This window comes from Tenrec ecaudatus, chromosome 1 (assembly GCF_050624435.1).
Source record: "Tenrec ecaudatus isolate mTenEca1 chromosome 1, mTenEca1.hap1, whole genome shotgun sequence".
Classification (NCBI taxonomy): domain Eukaryota; kingdom Metazoa; phylum Chordata; class Mammalia; order Afrosoricida; family Tenrecidae; genus Tenrec; species Tenrec ecaudatus.
Window position 1 is genome coordinate 70,614,040 of NC_134530.1, and position 20,130 is coordinate 70,634,169.

Below are 20,130 nucleotides of genomic sequence, written 5' to 3' on the forward strand. Positions count from 1 at the left end.
GCTTGGATCCCGGTAAATAATTCTCCAGATAGTAGAAAGAAGGAGCAATATGATGTAAAAGATGGACTAGACTCAAAATCATTGCTAATGAGTTTGAACAACAAATTTTAAGCCTGAAAACACTACAATCCATGGTTTAAATCTAGCTTTAGGCCTGTTTTTGTCTGGCACATGAGCTATGTGCAAACTTTATATTTTAAGCATTGTTTAAAAAAAATTGGAACAATATGCAATAAAGACCATGTTTGGCTAGCAGAGTCTAAAATATTTATTATCTGACTCTTAAAAACAAAACCACGATTGATCCCTGCTTTAAATGTTTAGGAGCCCTGGTGGCACAATGGGTATGTGTTGGGCTGCTAACCCAAAGTCAGCAATCTCAAGCCACAGCCGCTCCAGGGGAGAAGGATGAGCTTTCTACTCCTGTAAAGAGTTAAAGTCTCAGAAACCCGTAGGGATAGTTCTACCATATCCTATAAGGTCACTATGAGTTGAAGTCAACTAGATGGCACTGAGGTTTTTAGTTTATAAATGGTTTGGATTCACTAAAAGGAGCTAGGGCAGGAAAGGACATTCAGAATTTGTAAGAGTAGAAGTCATTCAAAGTGTAAGTGGAGGGTACTTATAGAGAGGAGAAACTGGCAAGGTCCATTACAAACACAAACGAAATGACTAAGGCTGAAACTAAACCATGGCAACAGAGAGGAGTAAGAGGGCTTTGTAACTGCTTGGCCAAGGGAAATAAGGAAAAATTAAAAAAAAAAAAAAACCCCACAAGGAATTTAACTGACTAGAAAACGAATGTTGATGCTGTTAATGGAAACAATCAAGAGAAACAGGTTCATAAGATGAAACTTGAGAGGTCTGCTAAAAATGCAGTTTGGTAGCATGGGAACAGTATTTAATACAAGTGTATGTATTATATACATACAATACCTATACAGCAGGTACAGAATAAATAGCAAGTGAATGACATCAGGAAAAAAATCGATTTACTACCCAACCCACCCTGATTTTTTATATCTCTACTACACAAAGTTTTATATGGATTCCACAACATACCTTGGAAGGAGGTGGTGCAGGCTTAGGAATTAGGTTCTTATAAACACTTGGGACCACAGTTGACGACTTGCTCCCATTTGCATGGTGAGGTCCTGGTGAAGTGAGTGCAGCAGAGAAGGCAGTGACAGGATCTTCTTTGGGAGCTTTTTTGATGACCAGCATCTTGGAGGGTTGCTTGGCACTAGGGGGGTTTTCTGTGGAATACAGGAATGGAGAGACAAAACACTGTCAACTCTGAGGAGTCACACAAAGCACAGCTCTATACAAAGGTCTCCCTTTTAACTGAAGACTAAGGAGCAAGTATTTCCTGATGTGCATTTAGCAGATCATTCCTGAAGTGACACTAATTGAGAACTCTAGGAAAGAAAATCAGTAGATGAAGCATTTGATACTGAACTCCCAAATCACCTAGAAAACTCAAAGATGTTAGCTAGCACTCAGTCAGAAGCATAACCTAATTTATGGTGTGACCACTGAGGCAGGGCCCAAACAGGCCCATATCTGAGTAGCCACTTGTGTCAGCATGAGAATGACAGAGGAGAAAAGAAGCCTACCATGGAACCCTATAATGAAGCAAACTAGAACAAAGCTACATACCACTAACAGGGAAAGATACAATATAGTAAATTTGGTTAGCTATGGTCTGCAGGGCTTCACTGCAAGATGCATGGCTACGCAACATGCCCCAAACCCCAAGAGCAGATTTGGCTTGATAAAAATTGATTAATCTGTTTTATAAAGTTAGTTTTCCTCAACATAAACATATACCTAAACCTACTGCCATCGAGTTGATTCTGACTTTCTATGGCTGTAAACATTTACAGGAGCAGGAAGCTTCACCTTGCAGTTAGCAGCCCAATGTTTACTCACCAGCACCACCAGGGCCCCTAATATATGTAAACATGTATAGGTTTTCCTTCTGCTTTATAAACAAACATCAAGTTTAACTGTCAAAAAAACTCCAACAGTCAGAAGCTAGTTGAACAAAATGGTACGAAGGATGTGGTATTGCATAACCAATAAAAGCACACATGTCAAGAACATGTAGTAACCTGGAGGAATGTTGAGGAAATGTGGCTATATTCCCCCACCATATACTTAGGAAACACATAATCATAACAATTAAAATACAATTGAAATAGAAATGGATTAGCAATGGTAATTAAAAACTGCCCTTTTTGTATTATATATTATCTATATATTTTTCTCTCTACTTAAAATCTTTCAAATTCAAGAATCTACAAGCTCTCCATTGTCTCAACTTTGACTATCACAGTTATTACCTCTCATTGGTATTTTAGGGGCAAAGAAATTGCTATGTTCAGAGCCACTTGGATTAATGAAGAGCCAACAAGTGTTAGTTACCAAGGGGAATAGATGAGATGAGAAAGAAACAAGAGAAAGAATTGTTCGTCTGCTCCCTTATAAGAAAAAAATTAAAAATGTCCTTTAAAATGCCAAAATCTACCTACCCCACACTCCTGAAGGGGTCCCAACAGGTCTGCATAGCTGATTCTGTTTGCCAGCTTCTGGATTCAAAGAAGGCTAGGAAAAAAGGGATATTAATGGTTGACACAAAAAGCCAAACATTTTGGCATCTTTTCTTCTTCCTCTTATTTGCAAAATAGTCATCACCAAGGATATTAGCAGCACTTACTAATGCAAGATTAAATCAGTCTTCTCATAAATCTTGGAATTGTTTGGGTTCCATTTCAATCTAAGAGGGACCTTATATTTGTAAAATAAAGATGAAAAATGAAAGTCCTCATATTTCCATAGGATACATATACGAAATAGAAGACACATAAAAGTTGAATAAATAAGACTATGAATCTGTTTTTTTCAGACATGAGGAGGACACTCTGCTGAGTGATGGCATTCATTACAGTTCCCAGAGTGCTTCAGTGTGGAGGGAGATTACTTGCCACACAAAGGCAATTAAGAATCGCCCCTTCCTGTCCTCACAGGGTACAAAGATAAAACTCATGGGTGGGTCCAATGGTAAAAACTGACAAGAGAAGAAGGAAAAGTACTAAGGAAAAGGATGGGTAATTCCATTAGAAAGAAGAGTGGTACAAGGAAATGTCTCAGTAGGGCCAGTGACTATAAAGAAACCATAAAGAAGAGCTCCAAAGATGGAGATGAGGTGATTCTGGGTGAAATCTCCAAGGACATCCAGAAAGGAAGAATAGGAGATTGAGAGATCTGCAAATAGTTCCACATGCTAGAAACGGAAAGGACCAGTCTGTGGAGGAAGAGAAGTAGGCAAGAGCCAGATTGTGGGGCACTTTTAGGGCATTTAGATTTTATTCTGCAGCTGGGGGATGAAATGTTTATGCAGTGTTACAATAATCCACTCCACCTTCACAAGAATCCTTTTTGCAGCCTCTTAAAAAAAAGGAGTTAAGGACTTAATTATCAAGTGAGAGACCAATTCCATAGTCCAGGAGCATGCTGAAAGCAACGGAAATACAGAGACAAGGGAAAAGATGGAAATGTGTTAACAGCAATTTATTGGGCTTAATAGTCGATCAGGATGTGTAGTGTTAAATGGACTGGTATCCAATGTTTACAGTCTGGTAGGAAAACAGCCCTATCACCAAAATTCCCCATGGAACATTTAAACAGGCAGGTATAAACAAAATTCTCAGTATACTGAACTAGCTTCTGAACTAGAATTTCCAGGGGATAGTCCTATGAAGTATATGGTTTGCAACCAATCAAGGTTCAGAGCCACGAGCACAGATATAAACTTCCAATTAATTAAATAAAAGACAAACAGTGACAGAATATGAACAGACAAATGCACTTCTTTGGATGGAATAGTATAGGCAGGAGGAGTTTCCATAGATAAGCTATGGTTGGCTTTTCTTTCTCAAACAGCCCGTGTTCTTCCACATTCCATCCAGTTCTCAGAGATTGCTCCAATTTACATGCTATCTTTGATTTTTCTACTGAATTTTAAAAAAGCATTGATTTTAAAAATTATAAAGAATCATTAATCCAATTAATGGTGACCAGTTTTTGCTTTCTTTTTATCACCTATGTGTGCATTTATAACTTACCAGTAGTTTCCCATAATCTGGTTTTTGCTGCTGCAATCCCATTGTAAGATGTACCTAAAATTTCTGACCCACTTCCTAAAATTTGGTAACTTGATTCCAAGATGGAGTCTTTTTGGAGAAGGAGGAGGCAGTGGTACAGGCATATTTTTGTGGTGATATAATCCTTCTATTAGGAGATATCTAGTTGTCACTTGTCTGCAATATTGCAGACATTGATGCTCAAAGCCTAACATTATTGACTCATCACAAGCTACAATACAATTCTTTTCTAATTTTATCATTCCTCTCTATTAGTTAAACAAACAAAAAACCCACAGCCAGAGTCGATTCTGACTCTCAGGGACCCTATAGGACAGAGTAAAACTGCCCCAGACAGTTTCCTATAAGTCTTTACAGAAACTGATTACTTCCCTTTCCTCCCACAGCGAAGGGGGTAAATTTAAACCACCAATCTTTTAACTGGAAGCCAAGTACTAGCTACTGTGCCAATACAGCTTCTTATTTATTAGCTAGTATACTTTATTATTAGCTAATATACATAAAAAGAATCATTCCCTCATCTATTTGGTGATAGTTGCTATTGAAAAGATACATGCTGGTTTTCTTTCTCCTAATGTAACAGCTTTCAAAACAGCGTATCTTAAGGAGCTCTGGTGGCACAGTTTAGTGCTTGGCTGTCAGCCAAAAGGCCTGCCTGCGATTGGAACCCAACACTGCTTTTTGGGAGAAAGATGGGGCAGTCAGCTTCTGTAAGAATTACACCCCTAGAAACTCTGCCGATAGGGCCAGCACTTTTTGCTTGTTTCCCTTTTATACCACAAAGTGAACTATCATTGTGAACCCAAAGATTATTAATATTTAATGTTATTCAATCTCTTGCAGTTATTCAATCTGATGTACAAATTATCCCATTTTGGCCAGTGGGAACTTCTTCAAAATGGCTTTTGAATCAATCAAGTAAAACCTTACTTGTCTTTAATTACTTCTTGGCTATTATGACAAAATATTGTTCTAAGAAGCCCCATTTATTTTAGTAAGACCACAATCTAGTCAGTAGAAAAACTCACTGCTTTTTGGTTGCTATTCTTTCTAGGTAGTTTCAGGGGACAGAGCCTGAAAATATTCACAGGGGGCGACAAGTAGTTCCTGAAAATATGGAATAAAAAGGTAATGGGATTTTCCTACAAACTGCTTGAAAACCCCCCTCATGTATACACATTTTCAAAGAAAGCAACTCATGACTTATTAGTATTGCTAATTAAAATCCAGTACTTCTCATTTCATATCTGCATTTTCTTTTTCCTACTCCGGCCCGGGAATCCTCTTTTGAACACAAATAATGGAAGAATCACATTGAATCACTTCATCTCATATTACATACAAGTTTCAGGATACTAATCCTAACACCAATATAATCACTGAAAGGTATTTTTGTATATGCTTCCTTGATTCTTTTTAAAAATAAAAATCATATGTCAGCTATCTTGAGCATATAGCTAACATTATACTTTGCCCAACTTCTCATTTTAAATGTACAGTTAAGTGTATATTAAATAGTGTCCCCAAGTGACTACATACTTAAGGTCGTCAGCATGTCTGGAACACTGCATCTTCCTGGGGAAAAATTGCTAGACAGCACAGGTAGAGGACATTCAAAGCAATCGGTCAGGGCACCTTTCTTTCCCTTGGTCACTATGCCCGGATGACCAAAGGTTAATTTCTTTTTCTATTTCAGTCCTTTGGCAGACTAGTTCTATCTTAGTGTTGGTCACTCTGGCTGCCCTTTCAATCTATAGTTTCATATCAGGAAATTATTTTGAATGATGTTTTTAGTGCTTGAGTTATTCTTTTGCTTTGGTCTTCTTTTGGGAAGACTTCTTTTATGTGCATATTGATTCTTTCCTTAAAAAGCAAACATTTGCCCATATCCCACTTTTTCTCAAATCTAACCCACATCCCACTTTTCCTCAAATCTAACTTTCTTCAGTTTAAAAATTACCATCTTCTATTATGCCTGACATTAGTGTTTCTTTGTGTTCCTTTGTATTCATCATTTATCTGAAATCTTTTACTACTTTCAATTTCTTCCCTAAGTTACAACTCTTTTCTCAGTTTTCTCATTGTTGTTCCATCTAGACTTATATCATTTTCTAATATGGCTAAGGGAAGCTTTAAGATGGTAGGTCAAAGTTTTTGTTTTGTGGTCATTTCTCATTGGTGTGCTTTACACATCAATAGTAGTGTTTCCTAAAGTGGGTAGTATTGCCCTGGAGGGTGTTGGAATAATCCAGGGTGGGGTGGGGTGAGGTATGCACTACAAAAGTGATACCTACACTTTACCCTGTATTGTGGGTTATTGTACAAAAGTTTTCATTGCCAGGGGAGCACAAAGAAATTTTTTTTTTTCTGAAAAGGGTGTGATACGTTATATAAGTTTGGGTACCTATGGTCTAGAATAGGAGTTGGCAAACTTGAGATGCAAAAGTCAATTCTATCCCTGACAACAATTTAAAAATTATTCGAGTCAAATATATTTTTATCTGAATACCCTTTGAAAGGAACTTAACCTTGATTTGACTGTGTTCTTCATGTATGATGGTTTTCTTTCAAACATTCATAAGAAAAATAAAGAAGACTTGAAAGGTAAATCCATGAAATTTCTGAAGTCTCCTGTTTTAATTTTTGCCAATATGGGTCAACATAACCTTCCTAATACTCCCTCTTAGTATTTTTTTATGGAGTGGCAAGAGTATGGTGGCTTACTTTCTGAAATACCTTGCTTATTTCCCTCCCCAACTTTTACCTGAGCATTCTCTTTCCTTTGTCTTTGTCTTTGTCCCTGTGCAGCTCAATTTGGATTCTATTTCCAAGTTTGTCCTCAGTATGGGGCTTTGTTCTGGAAGGGAATACTGGCTGGTTAGAAAGAGCAATGACATGGTCCAGTCTGGTTATCACCCTTTTGCCTGATATTTTGATTTTCATTGTTCCTGTCTGTTCTGTGTAAATGTACCTTTGCCAGTTGGCATGCTAATTTTTGTCAGCAGAGGGTGATGAAGAGGTTTTTACTTCCAGTCCCAGTGTGCATGCTCATTTGGCAGGTTTCCCAAGCACCTCCCTCCAATCGTTTTGGAGCAGTGATACCTCCAATAAAGCTTTCAGCTGAGTTTCCATCAAGGTCCAGACAGCATATTTCAAGCACATTCCCTAGAGCTGTACCGTAGTCACTGCTTTGTAATTTCACGAGCCACTGATGAGCCCTCTCCAATAAGGTCTAGATCCCAGCCCTGGGGCTGAGGGAAAAAAGAGTGTTAAAACCATCTGAAGCCCTGGGGCTCCTTACAGTGGCCATTTCTATATTACTCAGCTTTTATTTCTGACTAGCCAATCCCTCATTACCCTAATCCTGTTATAATTATGAAATTTTAAATTAACTCTCTCTGTTTCAAATGCTGTGATTTCCTCTCTTGCTTGGTCCAGTCAGCACCCAACCTCCTCCCCCACACCTCTGCAATAAAGTTATTGGATTATGGAAAACCACCACAATTACTAGCCATTTCCAAATGTGAGGGTAGTGAAACAGCTCTATTGCTAACCAAAAGTTCAGTGGTTCAAACCTATTTGCCGTCCCATGGAAACCCTATGGGGCAGTTTTACTCAATCTTACATGTTCACTATGCGACAAAGTCAACATGATGACATTTCCAATATGGAATCCCTGGATAGTGTGACCCTATCCAGTGGCTCTGTGAGGAAAAGGTCTGACAATCTCCTTCTGTAAAGATTACAGAGTAGAAAACCCTATAAGACAGCTCCATCCTGTCACATGGGTTGCTAGAGTTAGAATCAGCTCAAACACACCTAACAAGCAGTAACAGATTCGTGGTTCAAACCCACCCAGACACAGCTCAGGAGGCAATTTGTGTTTAGTCTGCACACGAGGGGGTCAGGGTGAGTCAGAGTTAACCAGTGGCAGCTAACAACATTCTTGAATATGCCTCTACATTGACCACTCTGGAACTCTTGGTGCTGGTGTCAATGTGCTTCCCCCTTTGATTTCTCTGGCTTAAATTTTGGGATTTGTTGGTGCAGAAATAATTTCTTTCAAAAAATTTAATACAAGTCCCTAGAAAGTAGAGACATTTGTCCCAAATGTTCCACTTTTCAAAATTGCAATGCGGTTCCATTCTTCTTGATAGCTACCACTGCTTCTCCTCTTAGTATGTCTCTTCTCTCCTTTACTCATAAACTCACCACCATTGAGTGATAGCGACTCAAAGTCAGGTAAGACTTGGGACGGGTTAGAACTGCTCCTGTGGGTTTCTGAAATTGTGTATTTTTACAGGAGTAGAAAGCCTCATCTATCTCCCACAGTGTGGCTGGTGAGTCAAAGTGCTGACCTTGAACTGAGCTGCCCAACTGGTAACCCACTATCTGCACTGGCCACCTATAACTCAAAACACGAAGGAAAATAGCTCAAGGCAGTGCAGGTGCAGGTAAATCACAAATCCAAAATTTAGATGTCTGTCTGGAGGATCTTCCTTGCTCTCAAGGCTGCAGAAGCTGGTGAAATTAACCAGGTGATAGGCCTCACGGTGAAAGGCAAATACAATGTGGGTTCGAAAGAAGCGCTCCACTCCTGCTTTTCTCTTGCTTTTTGCTGAGATACCCCACCCCGCTTCTGAGACTTCATACCCGGCAGGATGGCAAGCAGGATGGCAATCATATCATTCAATCTGTGTCTTGCCCAGATCCATCAAGAAAAGCAAGGTTCTTTGGTGGGAATAACAAAGGCTGTAGCTGTTGCTAAGTCCCACTGAGTCAGTTCCAAGGCACGGAAACCATATGCATAACAGAAGGAAACATTGCTGGGTCCCGGGCCTTCCTCACAGTAATTGTTCCTATGCTTAAGTCCCTTGTTGCAATCCATTTCATTGAGGGCTACGACTACAAGAGGCTTATTAAATAACTCACTGTATGGCAGTGGGATACCTCATTTTCTTTCATCTAAGATGTTACCCAGAGGTTACTCAATACCAGTTACTTTTTTATTTTAAAGCAATCCCAAATTTACAAATTTCAAAAATAATACAAATAATTGCTGTAAATCTTTCAATTAATCCTGTTAACATTTGGCCACACTTTCTTCATCAGTCCCTCTAAATACTATATGTATTCATGTAAAAGCCAAGTTTTTCAGCACACTTTTAATGTCATTTTTGTGGTAAAATTAGGTGACTCAGCTGGTTGATATTTGGGTCGGCTTATACTTGAATATATAATTTTTTTCTAAGCCATTTGCAAGTAAGTTCATAGACTTAAATTCCACTTATTCCCATTACTTCATTATGTGTTTCCATACAATAAGAACATTATTCTATATCAGCATAGTATTACAAAAACTAAATTTAAAAATGGAGAACTCAAAGTTCTTATTGAAATGCCAACTATACACTGGTATCTTACAGAAAGTTTAGCCTTCAACAAGGACCCAATATAGGTTTCACAGGTTGCCTTTAGTTGCCCTGTTTAGTAATCTTAAATCTAGATCCCCCAGCCGCTCCCTATGAACTCAAATGCATGTAGGGCAGTTTTTGTAGAATATTTTATAGAAAACACAATTTAAGTTTCAGGAATATGACAGAAGTAAATTCTTTCTGTTATCAGAAGATTACAACTTATCTGTCCCACTGCTGGAGATGTTAACTTTTCTCTAAGTAAAATTTACATACAGTAAAATGCAAATATGTTCACCAACCTCTATGAAGAAGGACACCTCCATTAATTAGAAAATTCTCTCATTCTCTTTTCCCAGGTAACCCCTTCCCCATGCCCCTCACAGGCAACCACTGTTCTGATTTTCTTCCCCTCAATAAGATTTTTTTACCCTTTGTTCTAGAATCTCCTGTGAATTGAATTATACAGTGTACACTATTTTGTGAAAGGCTTTATTGAGATTCATCATGTATCAGCTCATTTCTTTTGTTATGGAATTGCCTATTATATGGCTATAACACAACTTTCCTATACTTGTATTTTACAAATAGATACTAATTTTAATAAAATCTAATTCCCCTATTTTCCCTCTGTGGCTATGGTTTTCTGTATCCTAAGAAACCTTTTGGCATGACTCCCCTGAAGTTGTAAAGACATCTCTCTATGATTTCTTCTAGAACAAAGGTTCTCAATCTTCCTAATTCTATGACCCTTTAATACAGTTCCTCATGTGATGACTCCCAACCATAGGAAATATGTGTTTTTTCTGATGGTCTTTGGCGACCTCTGTGAAAAGGTCGGTTGACAACCCCCGGAAGGGGTCACGACCCACAGGTTGAGAACTGCTGTTCTAGAAGCTTCGAAGTCTATGATGTATTTAAAATAATATTTGATGTTCTATAAGGGTAGGAAAAAACCCAAAATCAAATTCACTGGCATGAGTAATCTGACTCAGAGCAACCGTCTAGGACAACGGAGAATTGTCCCATGGGCTTCTAAGACCATAATTCTTCATGGGAATAGAAATAATCATTTTTCTCCCCTGGAGAAAGCTGGTAGAATTACTCACTTTGCTGTTAGCAGCCCAGTGCATAAACTACTATGCTACAGTGCTCTGTGTAGGTATGAGTGTTGGTATATCCAAAATCCAATATATACACTCTTACCTCCCTCACAGAATAAACAAAACTACATATATACATGAGGGGGTTTCAAAAAGTTGATGGAAAAATTGCATTTAAACATTTTCATTCTTTCACTAACTTTTGGAAGTTCCGTTTATATATCTCATTTTTCTAGCACTATTTCTTTCTTTTCTTTTTTCACATTAGGGGCTCACACAACTCTTATCACAATCCATACATATACATACATCAATTGTATAAAGCACATCCATACATTCTTTGCCCTAATCTTTTTCAAAGCATTTGCTCTCCACTTAAGCCCTTTGCATCAGGTCCTCTTTTTTTTTTGCCCCTCCCTGATGAGCCCTTGTTAATTTATAGATTCTTATTTTGTCATATTTTGCCCTATCCAGAGTCTCTCTTCCCCCCTTCTCTGCAGTCTGTCTCCCAGGGAGGAGGTTACATGTGGATCCTTGTAATCGGTTCCCCCTTTCCAACCCACTCACCCTCTACTCTCCCAGTATCCTCCCTCACACCCCTGGTCCTGAAGGTATCATCCACCCTGGATTCCCTGTGCCTCCAGTTCCCATATGCACCAGTGTACAACCTCTGCCCTATTCAGCCCTGCAAGGTAGAATTCAGATCATGGTAGCTGGGGGGAAGAAGCATCCAGGATCTGGGGGAAAGCTGTGTTCTTTATCGGTACTATATCACACCCTGACTGACCCATCTCCTCTCCTAAATCCCTCTGTGATGAGATCTCCAGTGGCCGACAAATGGGTTTTGGGTCTCCACTCTGCACTCCCCCCTTCATTCACTATGAGATATATATATATATTGCATGATGTCTTATACCTGGTCCCTTCGACACCTCGTGATCACACAGGCTGGTGTGCTTCTTCCATGTGGGCTTTGTTGCTTCTGAGCTAGATGGCCTCTTGTTCACCTTCAAGCCTTTAAGACCCCAGACACTATCTCTTGAGACTTGTTTGGAGGTTCTAGCAGGGGAGCGCAGCTACTCGTATACCCTTGACCGAAGGACAGTCTTCCTTTTATCGGGGAAGGTCGTCCTCTTCAACCGAGCGCGCATCTTCGGGAGGGACACACATGGAGCGGTGAGGGGGGAAGGGGACACCCACCTAGCCAGCCAGATCAGCCGAATCAACCCTGGCGATCAATGGGGTGACAGATGTTGCAGCCAGATCGCCCTCACATCCGACACTATCTCTTTTGATAGCTGGGCACCATCAGCTTTCTTCACCACATTTGCTTATGCACCCGTTTGTCTTCAGTGATCGAATCATGGAGGTGTGCAGGCAATGATATGATTTTTTGTTTTTTGATGCCTGATAACTGATCCCTTCAGGACCTCGTGATCACACAGACGTGTGTTCTTCCATGTGGGCTTTGTTGCTTCTGAGCTAGATGGCCACTTGCTCATCTTCAAGCCTTTAAGACCCCAGACACTATCTCTTTTGATAGCCGGGCACCATCAGCTTTCTTCACCACATTTACTTGTTCACCTGCTTTGGCTTCAGCAGTTGTGTCGGGAGGGTGAGCATCGTAGAGTAGCACTATTTCTTTTTTTCTTTTTTAATTTTAACAATTTATTGGGGCTCATACAATTCTTTTCACAGTTCATATATATACATACATCAATTGTATAAAGCACATCCATACATTCCCTGCCCCAATCATTCTCAAGGCATTTGCTCTCCACTTAAGCCCCTTGCATCAGGTCCTCTTTTTTCCCCCCCCTCCCTCCCCATTCCCCCCTCCCTCATATGCCCTTGGTAATTTATACATCGTTGTTTTGTCATATCTTGCCCTATCCGGAGTCTCCCTTCCCCCCTTCTCTGCTGTCCCTCTCCCAGGGAAGAGGTCACATGTGGATCCTTGTAATCAGTTCCTCCTTTCCAACCCACTCACCCTCCACTCTCCCAGCATCGTCCCTCACGCCCTTGGTCCTGAAGGTATCATCCACCCTGGATTCCCTGTACCTCCAACCCTCATATGCACCAGTGTACAGCCTCTGTCCTATCCAGCCCTGCAAGGTAGAATTCGGATGATGGTAGTTGGGGGGAGGAAGCATCCAGGATCCGGGGGAAAGCTGTGTTCTTCATCGATACTACCTCACACCCTAATTAACCCATCTCCTCTCCTAAACCCCTCTATGAGGGGATCTCCATTGGTCGACACTTGGGCCTTGGGTCTCCACTCTGCACTTCCCCCTTCATTTAATATGATATATATATACATATACACACATACATATATACATATACACATATATACACATACATACACACACATATCTTTTTTTTTTTTGCATGATGCCTTATACCTGGTCCCTTGGGCACCTCGTGATCGCACTGGCCGGTGTGCTTCTTCCATGTGGGCTTATTTGCTTCTGAGCTAGATGGCCGCTTGTTCACCTTCAAGCCTTTAAGACCCCAGACACTATCTCTTTTGATAGCCGGGCACCATCAGCTTTCTTCACCACTTTTGCTTATGCACCCATTTGTCTTCAGCGATCCTATCATGGAGGTGTGCAGTCAATGATATTATTTTTTGTTCTTTGATGCCTGGTAACTGATCCCTTTGGGACCACTCGATCACACAGGCTGGTGTGTTCTTCCAGTAGCACTATTTCTTAAAACCACATTTTTCCTTCATTTTGCTCTGGACCGCTGCATGTGTGTGTGTGTGTGTGGGGGGGGAGAAATCACATGATAAATACAGGTTTTATTTCTGGGCTTTCCTTTGCCCTACTATCTATTCATATACCAATACCACAGTGTCTGATTATTGTAGCTTTATAGTAAGTTTAGGTCAGGTGGATTAAATGTACCAATTTTGTTCTCTCCAAGACGGCTTTGGGGGCAATGAATGTACAAATGTAATGTGCTTTACACAATTGATGTATGTATTCATTGTGATGAGTTGTATGAGCCCCTAACAAAATGATTTTTAAAAAAAGATGGCTTTGGATATCTAAGTCTTTTGCATGCAAATATAATCTTACAAGCAGTGTAGATTTCTATGCTAAGTTTTTTATTGGGGTTCTTCTGAATCTAGATACTAAATGTAGAGAATTGCTGTCCTAACAATATCAAGTTTTTCAATTAAAAAACATAGTGTCTGATTTAATAAACCAAAAATAAAATAAATGCAGAGGGATTGAAACTCTTATAGGCTGTTGGTGGGCTTGTAAACATGCATAACCATTGTAGAAAGCAATCTGGTAATACCTGAAAGAACCGAGAATAAAAACCCCACAAGACTCCAGCAATACATCTACTGGGTATTTACCTCAAAACAGTAAGAGACGCAACAAATATATGTTCTCCCATTTTTATCGCAGCACAGTTCAGTAAGAAGCCAGATACAGCCTAAATGCCCAACAGAAGAATTAATAAAGAAACTGTGGTACATACACACAATGGAATAAATTTCTTAAAAATGATTAAAGGAACTGAAATACTCCTTTAGACTTAAGACCAAAACAATCTCCTGTGAGAAGCAGCCGATGAGTACTATTCAAGGTTATGGATTTGGAAGTCACTGAACTTTGGGGTGTGCCCCAAAAGTGGCAACTCAAGACTACCATAGTTTTGCTATTTTCATAACTCTGCTTTTATATTAGATGACTTAGTCCAGTAGGTATAGTTCTGACTTTTGACAGATTGAAAGTTTTATCCTAACATCACTGGTTTGCATAAAGAGTGTCTGGTCACTAACAATTTTAATCTGTACAAGTCAACAACCCATGTACTTTAGTCTTAAAAAGTTCTTATACATGTCTCTTTTCCTTTTCTAAAGAATATTTTAAATTCTATTCCATTGGCTAAATAAATACTACTACAATTAGAATTACTGTATCAGGATGACTTACACTATGCTCCAATAAAATGATAATGAGATCTCTAAAATAGATTAGGGACATATAAAAACCAAAGTTATATGAATGGATTTTGAGCTTGCACTTAATTGTACCCTTAATCTAAGAACAATTAGTTCTTTTTTTAACTTTGTGTTGTAACAGTTTTATTTGCACATAATTCACAAATCATATAATAGTTCGATCATATTAAGAGTTGTACAATCATCACAATCAATTTTAAAACATTTTCTTCTTTCTTGTACTCACTGTTATTAGCTTCCATCTTCCCTCAAGCTCCCCTGCCATACCCAAAGGAAACATTAATCCAGTTAGTGTCTCTCTAGATCTAGCTATCCAGGATTACCAAACTAACAACAGTAACAAAGTAAAAGGGAAAAACTTCAATTAAAAACAGCAGAAAACATACAATTTTCCTCTAGTTCTTGAATGCTTCCTCCCCACCCCCGCCCCCCCCTTCATGATCCCAATTCTACCTTACATAACTGGCTGGACCGGGAGATGTACACTGGCATGGACAGGAACTGGAAATATGGGGAATCTAGGACAGATGAGCCCTTCAGGAACAGTGGTGAGAGTGGCGATATCGGGAAGGTGGAGGGAGGGTGAGGGAGAAACGGGAAACAAATGACAAGGTCTACATGTAACCTCCTCCCTGGAGGACAGACAGTGGAGAACTGGGTGAGTAAGACGTCGGATGGTTTAAGATATGATAAAATAATAATTATTTATAATTATCAAGGGTTTGGGGGAGCGGGGAGGGAGGAGAAAACGAGGAGCTGATGGCAGGGGCTCAGGTGGAGAGTGGGTGTTTTGAGAATGATGATGGCAACATGTGTACAAATGTGCTACACACAAATGATGCATGTACGGATTGTAAAAAGAGTTGTATGAGCCCCTAATAAAATGACTAAAAAAAAAAAACAGCAGAAAATATCACAAGTTGGACAAATCTAAAATGGGTCAAAAGGGAAACTAAATGATAAGGTATTAAATTTTAATCTGACTGCATCTGCAATAATCCACTTTTCAAAACGTTGTAGCATGATAGTAATGCTAACCACATCTTTGGTCTACAGTCAGTGGGTAGTCACCAGAGGTTTAGACTCCATGTATATCCTCATCATTTTTTTTTTAACTGAAACTACCTTAAAATGGATCAAAGTAGCAGATAAAATGGTAAGTTAATACATCTTAACCTAACTATATCTACCATAATCGATTTTACAATGCTCTGATAACAAACTATTGACATTCCTCAATTATGGTTGGAGCGGGTTCACTGGAGGCTCAATCCAAATAGGGACCCTGCAAACAGTATGTTCTCAATTTAAGCCCTAATAGCACTTTCTCCTTCAGACTTGGATTTTATTATTTACAATCCTTGATCACACAGGCTTCTGGTGTACTACCTTCCATGTGGACTCAGTTAACGCCTCACTTAGAGGATTCCTTGTTTGTAAACAAACTTTTAAGACCCCAGTTTTTTCCTCATGGCTGGGCACCATCTACTTTCTTACCATACTTTGCTATAGTACCCATATCTCTAGTGATCTCAAACATAGAAAATCCTACTTCCTTAAACCTGGCTATTTCTTCAAAGACTAGCATATTACTCATCGACACACTCCCTAAATCTCCAACCAACACTTTCTCACTTTTACAAGCATCATTTCAATGGTCACCCCCAAACTACTACCATATATACTCGTGTATAAGCCAAGTTTTCCCAGCACATTTTTAATACAGTTTCTATGGTAAAATTAGGTGCCTCGGCTGGTATTCTGGTCAGCTTGTACTCAAGAATATACAGTAAATTCCATGTTCTAACCATTTAGAACAATGGTTCAGACTGCTGAGCACTTGGTACTGGGGGTAGAGGAGGAAGCGACCTCTGCAGGCTCTCAGGGTCCGAGGGTGGGATGGAGATGACCTTGGAGCAGCACCTGGAGGGCACAATGAAGAATTCATCCATTGTTGGCGCCCTGTGCACAGATTCCCAAGGACTGAGTCTGGGCTGCCGTGGGACCCTGTCGGATGAGCATGCTGGAGTGATATCTGTTATTAGCCAGCAAGCAACTAAGCTAACCTTTGACCCCACTGATATCCCTGTGGTGTGTTGAGTCAGATAACGGGAACATTATGATCCAGAAACACAGTGACAGTGCACAAAATGGCCTCTTGACAGATCAACACTCCACCCTGACATGATTTGTGTCTCCTACAACTATTAAATTCCAGCAATTAGGCCATGGGGGGGGTGGGCGGGGCAGGGGGGGGCAGGGAAGAACAATGGTTCTCAACCTGTGGGTTGCAACCCCTTTGGGGGTTGAAGGACCCTTTCATAGGGGTCACCTGATTCATAACAGTAGCAAAATGACAGTTATGAAGCAGCCATGAAAATAATTTTATGGCTGGGGGGTCACCACAACATGAGGAACTGTATGAAAGGGTCGCAGAATTAGGAAGATTAAAAACCACTGATTTAGAAGGTGGCAGGGTGGTTCAGTAATCAGAATGCTTGAATTCTTGCAAGAGACCTGGATTTGACTCTGTACCACAAGCACAGCCACGAGTCTGTCAGTGGAGGCTTGCGTGTTGTGATACTGAACAAGTTTTACTGGAGTTTTTAAACTAAGAAAAGCCTGCTGATCGACTTCCAAAGAAACCAGCAAATGGAAACTTTATAAATCACCAACTCATAGCAACCCTAAACAGCAGGGTAGAACTGCTCTCATGAGTTCCCCAAAATGTCACTCACTATGGAAGTAGAAAGCCCACTCTTTCTCCCCCAGGGCAGCTTGGTGGTTCCTATTGCAGACCTTGTGATCTAGAGCAGGGTTTTTCAGCTCTGGCCTACTGAACATTTTCGACCAGCTATTTCATTCTTTCGGGGTTATCATGGACACTGTAGGGATAGTAAGCCACACTGGCTCCAGGCCCTGAGCGTAGTATACATCATTTCTAGTTGTGACAATCACATTTCTTCAACACAGTCGAAATGTCTCCTGGAAGCAAATTTTCCCCTAGTTCAGACCCACTAATTTAGATCTATATGTGCCAACAGAGGTATATGTTAAAGAATTTTAAGCAAATAAAATTAAATTACAGTATAATCCATACTATTCACAAAGTTCACCAATGTGCAGTATGTTATATATTGTCTATGGATATATAGAAAAAGTTTATCAAACATACATAAGAATGATAAAGTTATTGAAATCAAGATGGTAATCTCCAGAGGGAAAAAAATATGATTAGGAAGGCTTACACCAAAATAAATACACAGAATAAATTGCCTCTTTTGAATCAGAATAATCTAGAGCACATTTGGCAAAATGTCAATGTTAAGACGACAAGACTAGTCAATGTGTACACAGGAGAGTTTTTCTCCACATTCTTGTGTGCCATTAAAGTGTTAAAAAAGGGGATCACAATATAAATGCAATCATGTTTAGGCTTAAAATGACGCAAAACTCAGTTAAAATCACTGAGCAGAGGAACTAAGACAATACTTTAATATCTGTCTTCCCTTTGTCAATTCATTTCCCATTGTGAAAGTCACAGAACTGACAATAGAGCTCATAATTAATTTATGCCGATGAGCAATATAGTGCTGCATTTAAAAGGTATTTTTAAAATAATTCAACATTTGGTTAAGAGCCCAAAAGGAATATAATTCAACACAATTTAGTCACAACTAAAATACTCCCAAATTGCGTGTTTTTAACTTAATGCAGCCCCTAATAAAACGATAAAAAAAATCCCCACCTTAATGCAGTCATTTTACATATTAGAGATGATAGTTTTACATAATCATATTTGAATATTAAACCTTATCGAACGTAAGGGAATCAATGGTTTTTCATTGTAGAGGCATAAAGATGAAATCGTACTGAGGTGCACTACAAATTACGTAGGAATTTTGACCGACATTTTCATACTAGCCATCTCCTCTCTAAAAACGAACATCAACACTAAGGCATCTTTTTCTGTAATTGTTAAAATTTTCTCATGAATAATAAGAGTTCTAATTACACAGCCAAAAGCATTATACTTACAAAGTCGTCTTCTTCAAACTGCAACTTTTCTGTCTTGTCTTCTTTCTTTTCCTCCCTAATCTCTGTAGGTGGTTTTTCTTGAAAGGCAGAGCCTTTCCGGGAGTGGAAGCTGCCATTCCAGTGGCGATGGGTTCCTGTGCCACCCCCACTACGCTGGCTCATTCCATCATGACCCCGGGAAGAGCCATGCCAACCAGATATGTTCCCTGTGGTTCCAGTGTATGTGCCTCCCTTAGAGACCCCAGAGTCCACAGAATCATGATGGAACAGGGATGGCTGGTGCCAGGAATCTACAAGAGTAAAGAAAAGTTAACACATTAGATTGTTTACTTCCTGGTAATTCATAAACTGAGTGCAGTTTATAGTACTGTCTAAAACCTTTCAGGAAATCTTTTCAATAAAAGACTAAATACGTACATTATTTTCATTTTAAGGTAATTTCTATAAATGTTCAGCTAAAAGTTTAACGAGAACATGTTATAGTTAGCAAGCCAAAATAAGTGAGTAGTAACATAAGAATATTTGAAAATCATGTTCACAAAAGAGCTTTTTGCAAAATTATAGGTATGTACTCTAGGGTCCATCACCTGTCAGTTTGACTAGCAAGTTGCTAATGATGCTGGAAGCTCTGTTGCCTATACTTCAAATACCAGCAGGGTCACCTAATTTAGAAAGATTTCAGATTAAGAATGGGAATGGCCTGGTAAACTACTTCCAGAAATTAACCAATGAAAGAAAATCCTATAGATAAAGAATACTCTCAGATATAGTTATGGAAGATTCATCCCTTAGATTACGAGGCCTTCAAAATACACAGTGACCACAACAATGGATCCAAGTATACCAATGAGGACGAAACACAAGAGGAGACAATGTTTCATTCAGTTACACATGGGGTCACCATGAGTTGGAGCTGAGTCAATGGCAACTGTCAACAAACCCTAACGAGCTGAAATGTAGTCATGAAATTTGGACATGGCTAACCTCCTGTAGTTCGAAGGGATCCATTGTTGAAAAAGCCATCGGAAGAATTATGTCTACGACGGCTCACTCCCAATCTACCTTCCCCTCGGGATAGGTGCTCTCCGAGTTTTTCAAAGGTATTTGCAGGTGACTAAGACAAAGCATAAAAAGGCAAACAGTTATGTAAGGATTCATTTATTTCAATCTCTTAACAGGTCACTTATCAGGCTTTTGGAAAACAATGATGGCAGAAATTCCGCGTACACGTATATGACCCTCAAGAGTAAACCTCTAAGTTCTACTTTACGTATTCAATCATTAACTCACTTCCTTTATTCCACAAAGGGGGGAAAGGTAGCCAAGACAATTACACAAAAAAGGGGGGAATTGCCAAACTTGTTAATATCATAAAGAATAAGTCTCCCTCCCCCAATCACACATTTTAAAACACTACTCTTGTA

General features: G+C 39.5%; 1 protein-coding gene and 1 pseudogene across 6 annotated transcripts in view; one reads left to right on the forward strand and one right to left on the reverse strand.

Moving 5' to 3' along the window:
• The window catches only part of GPBP1L1 (GC-rich promoter binding protein 1 like 1), a 73,740-nt gene that overhangs the window by 20,912 nt on the left and 32,698 nt on the right, over positions 1-20,130 (reverse strand). For all 6 annotated transcript variants that reach the window (XM_075555599.1, XM_075555602.1, XM_075555581.1 and 3 more), the window contains exons 5-8: positions 19,691-19,820; positions 18,707-18,996; positions 2,535-2,607; positions 1,063-1,256 (exon numbers count right to left, since the gene is read on the reverse strand). In XM_075555599.1, the coding sequence (XP_075411714.1) occupies positions 1,063-1,256; positions 2,535-2,607; positions 18,707-18,996; positions 19,691-19,820 (687 nt within the window). The remainder of the gene's footprint in view (positions 1-1,062; positions 1,257-2,534; positions 2,608-18,706; positions 18,997-19,690; positions 19,821-20,130) is intronic.
• On the forward strand, positions 16,568-16,830 carry LOC142435055 (ragulator complex protein LAMTOR5 pseudogene; annotated as a pseudogene).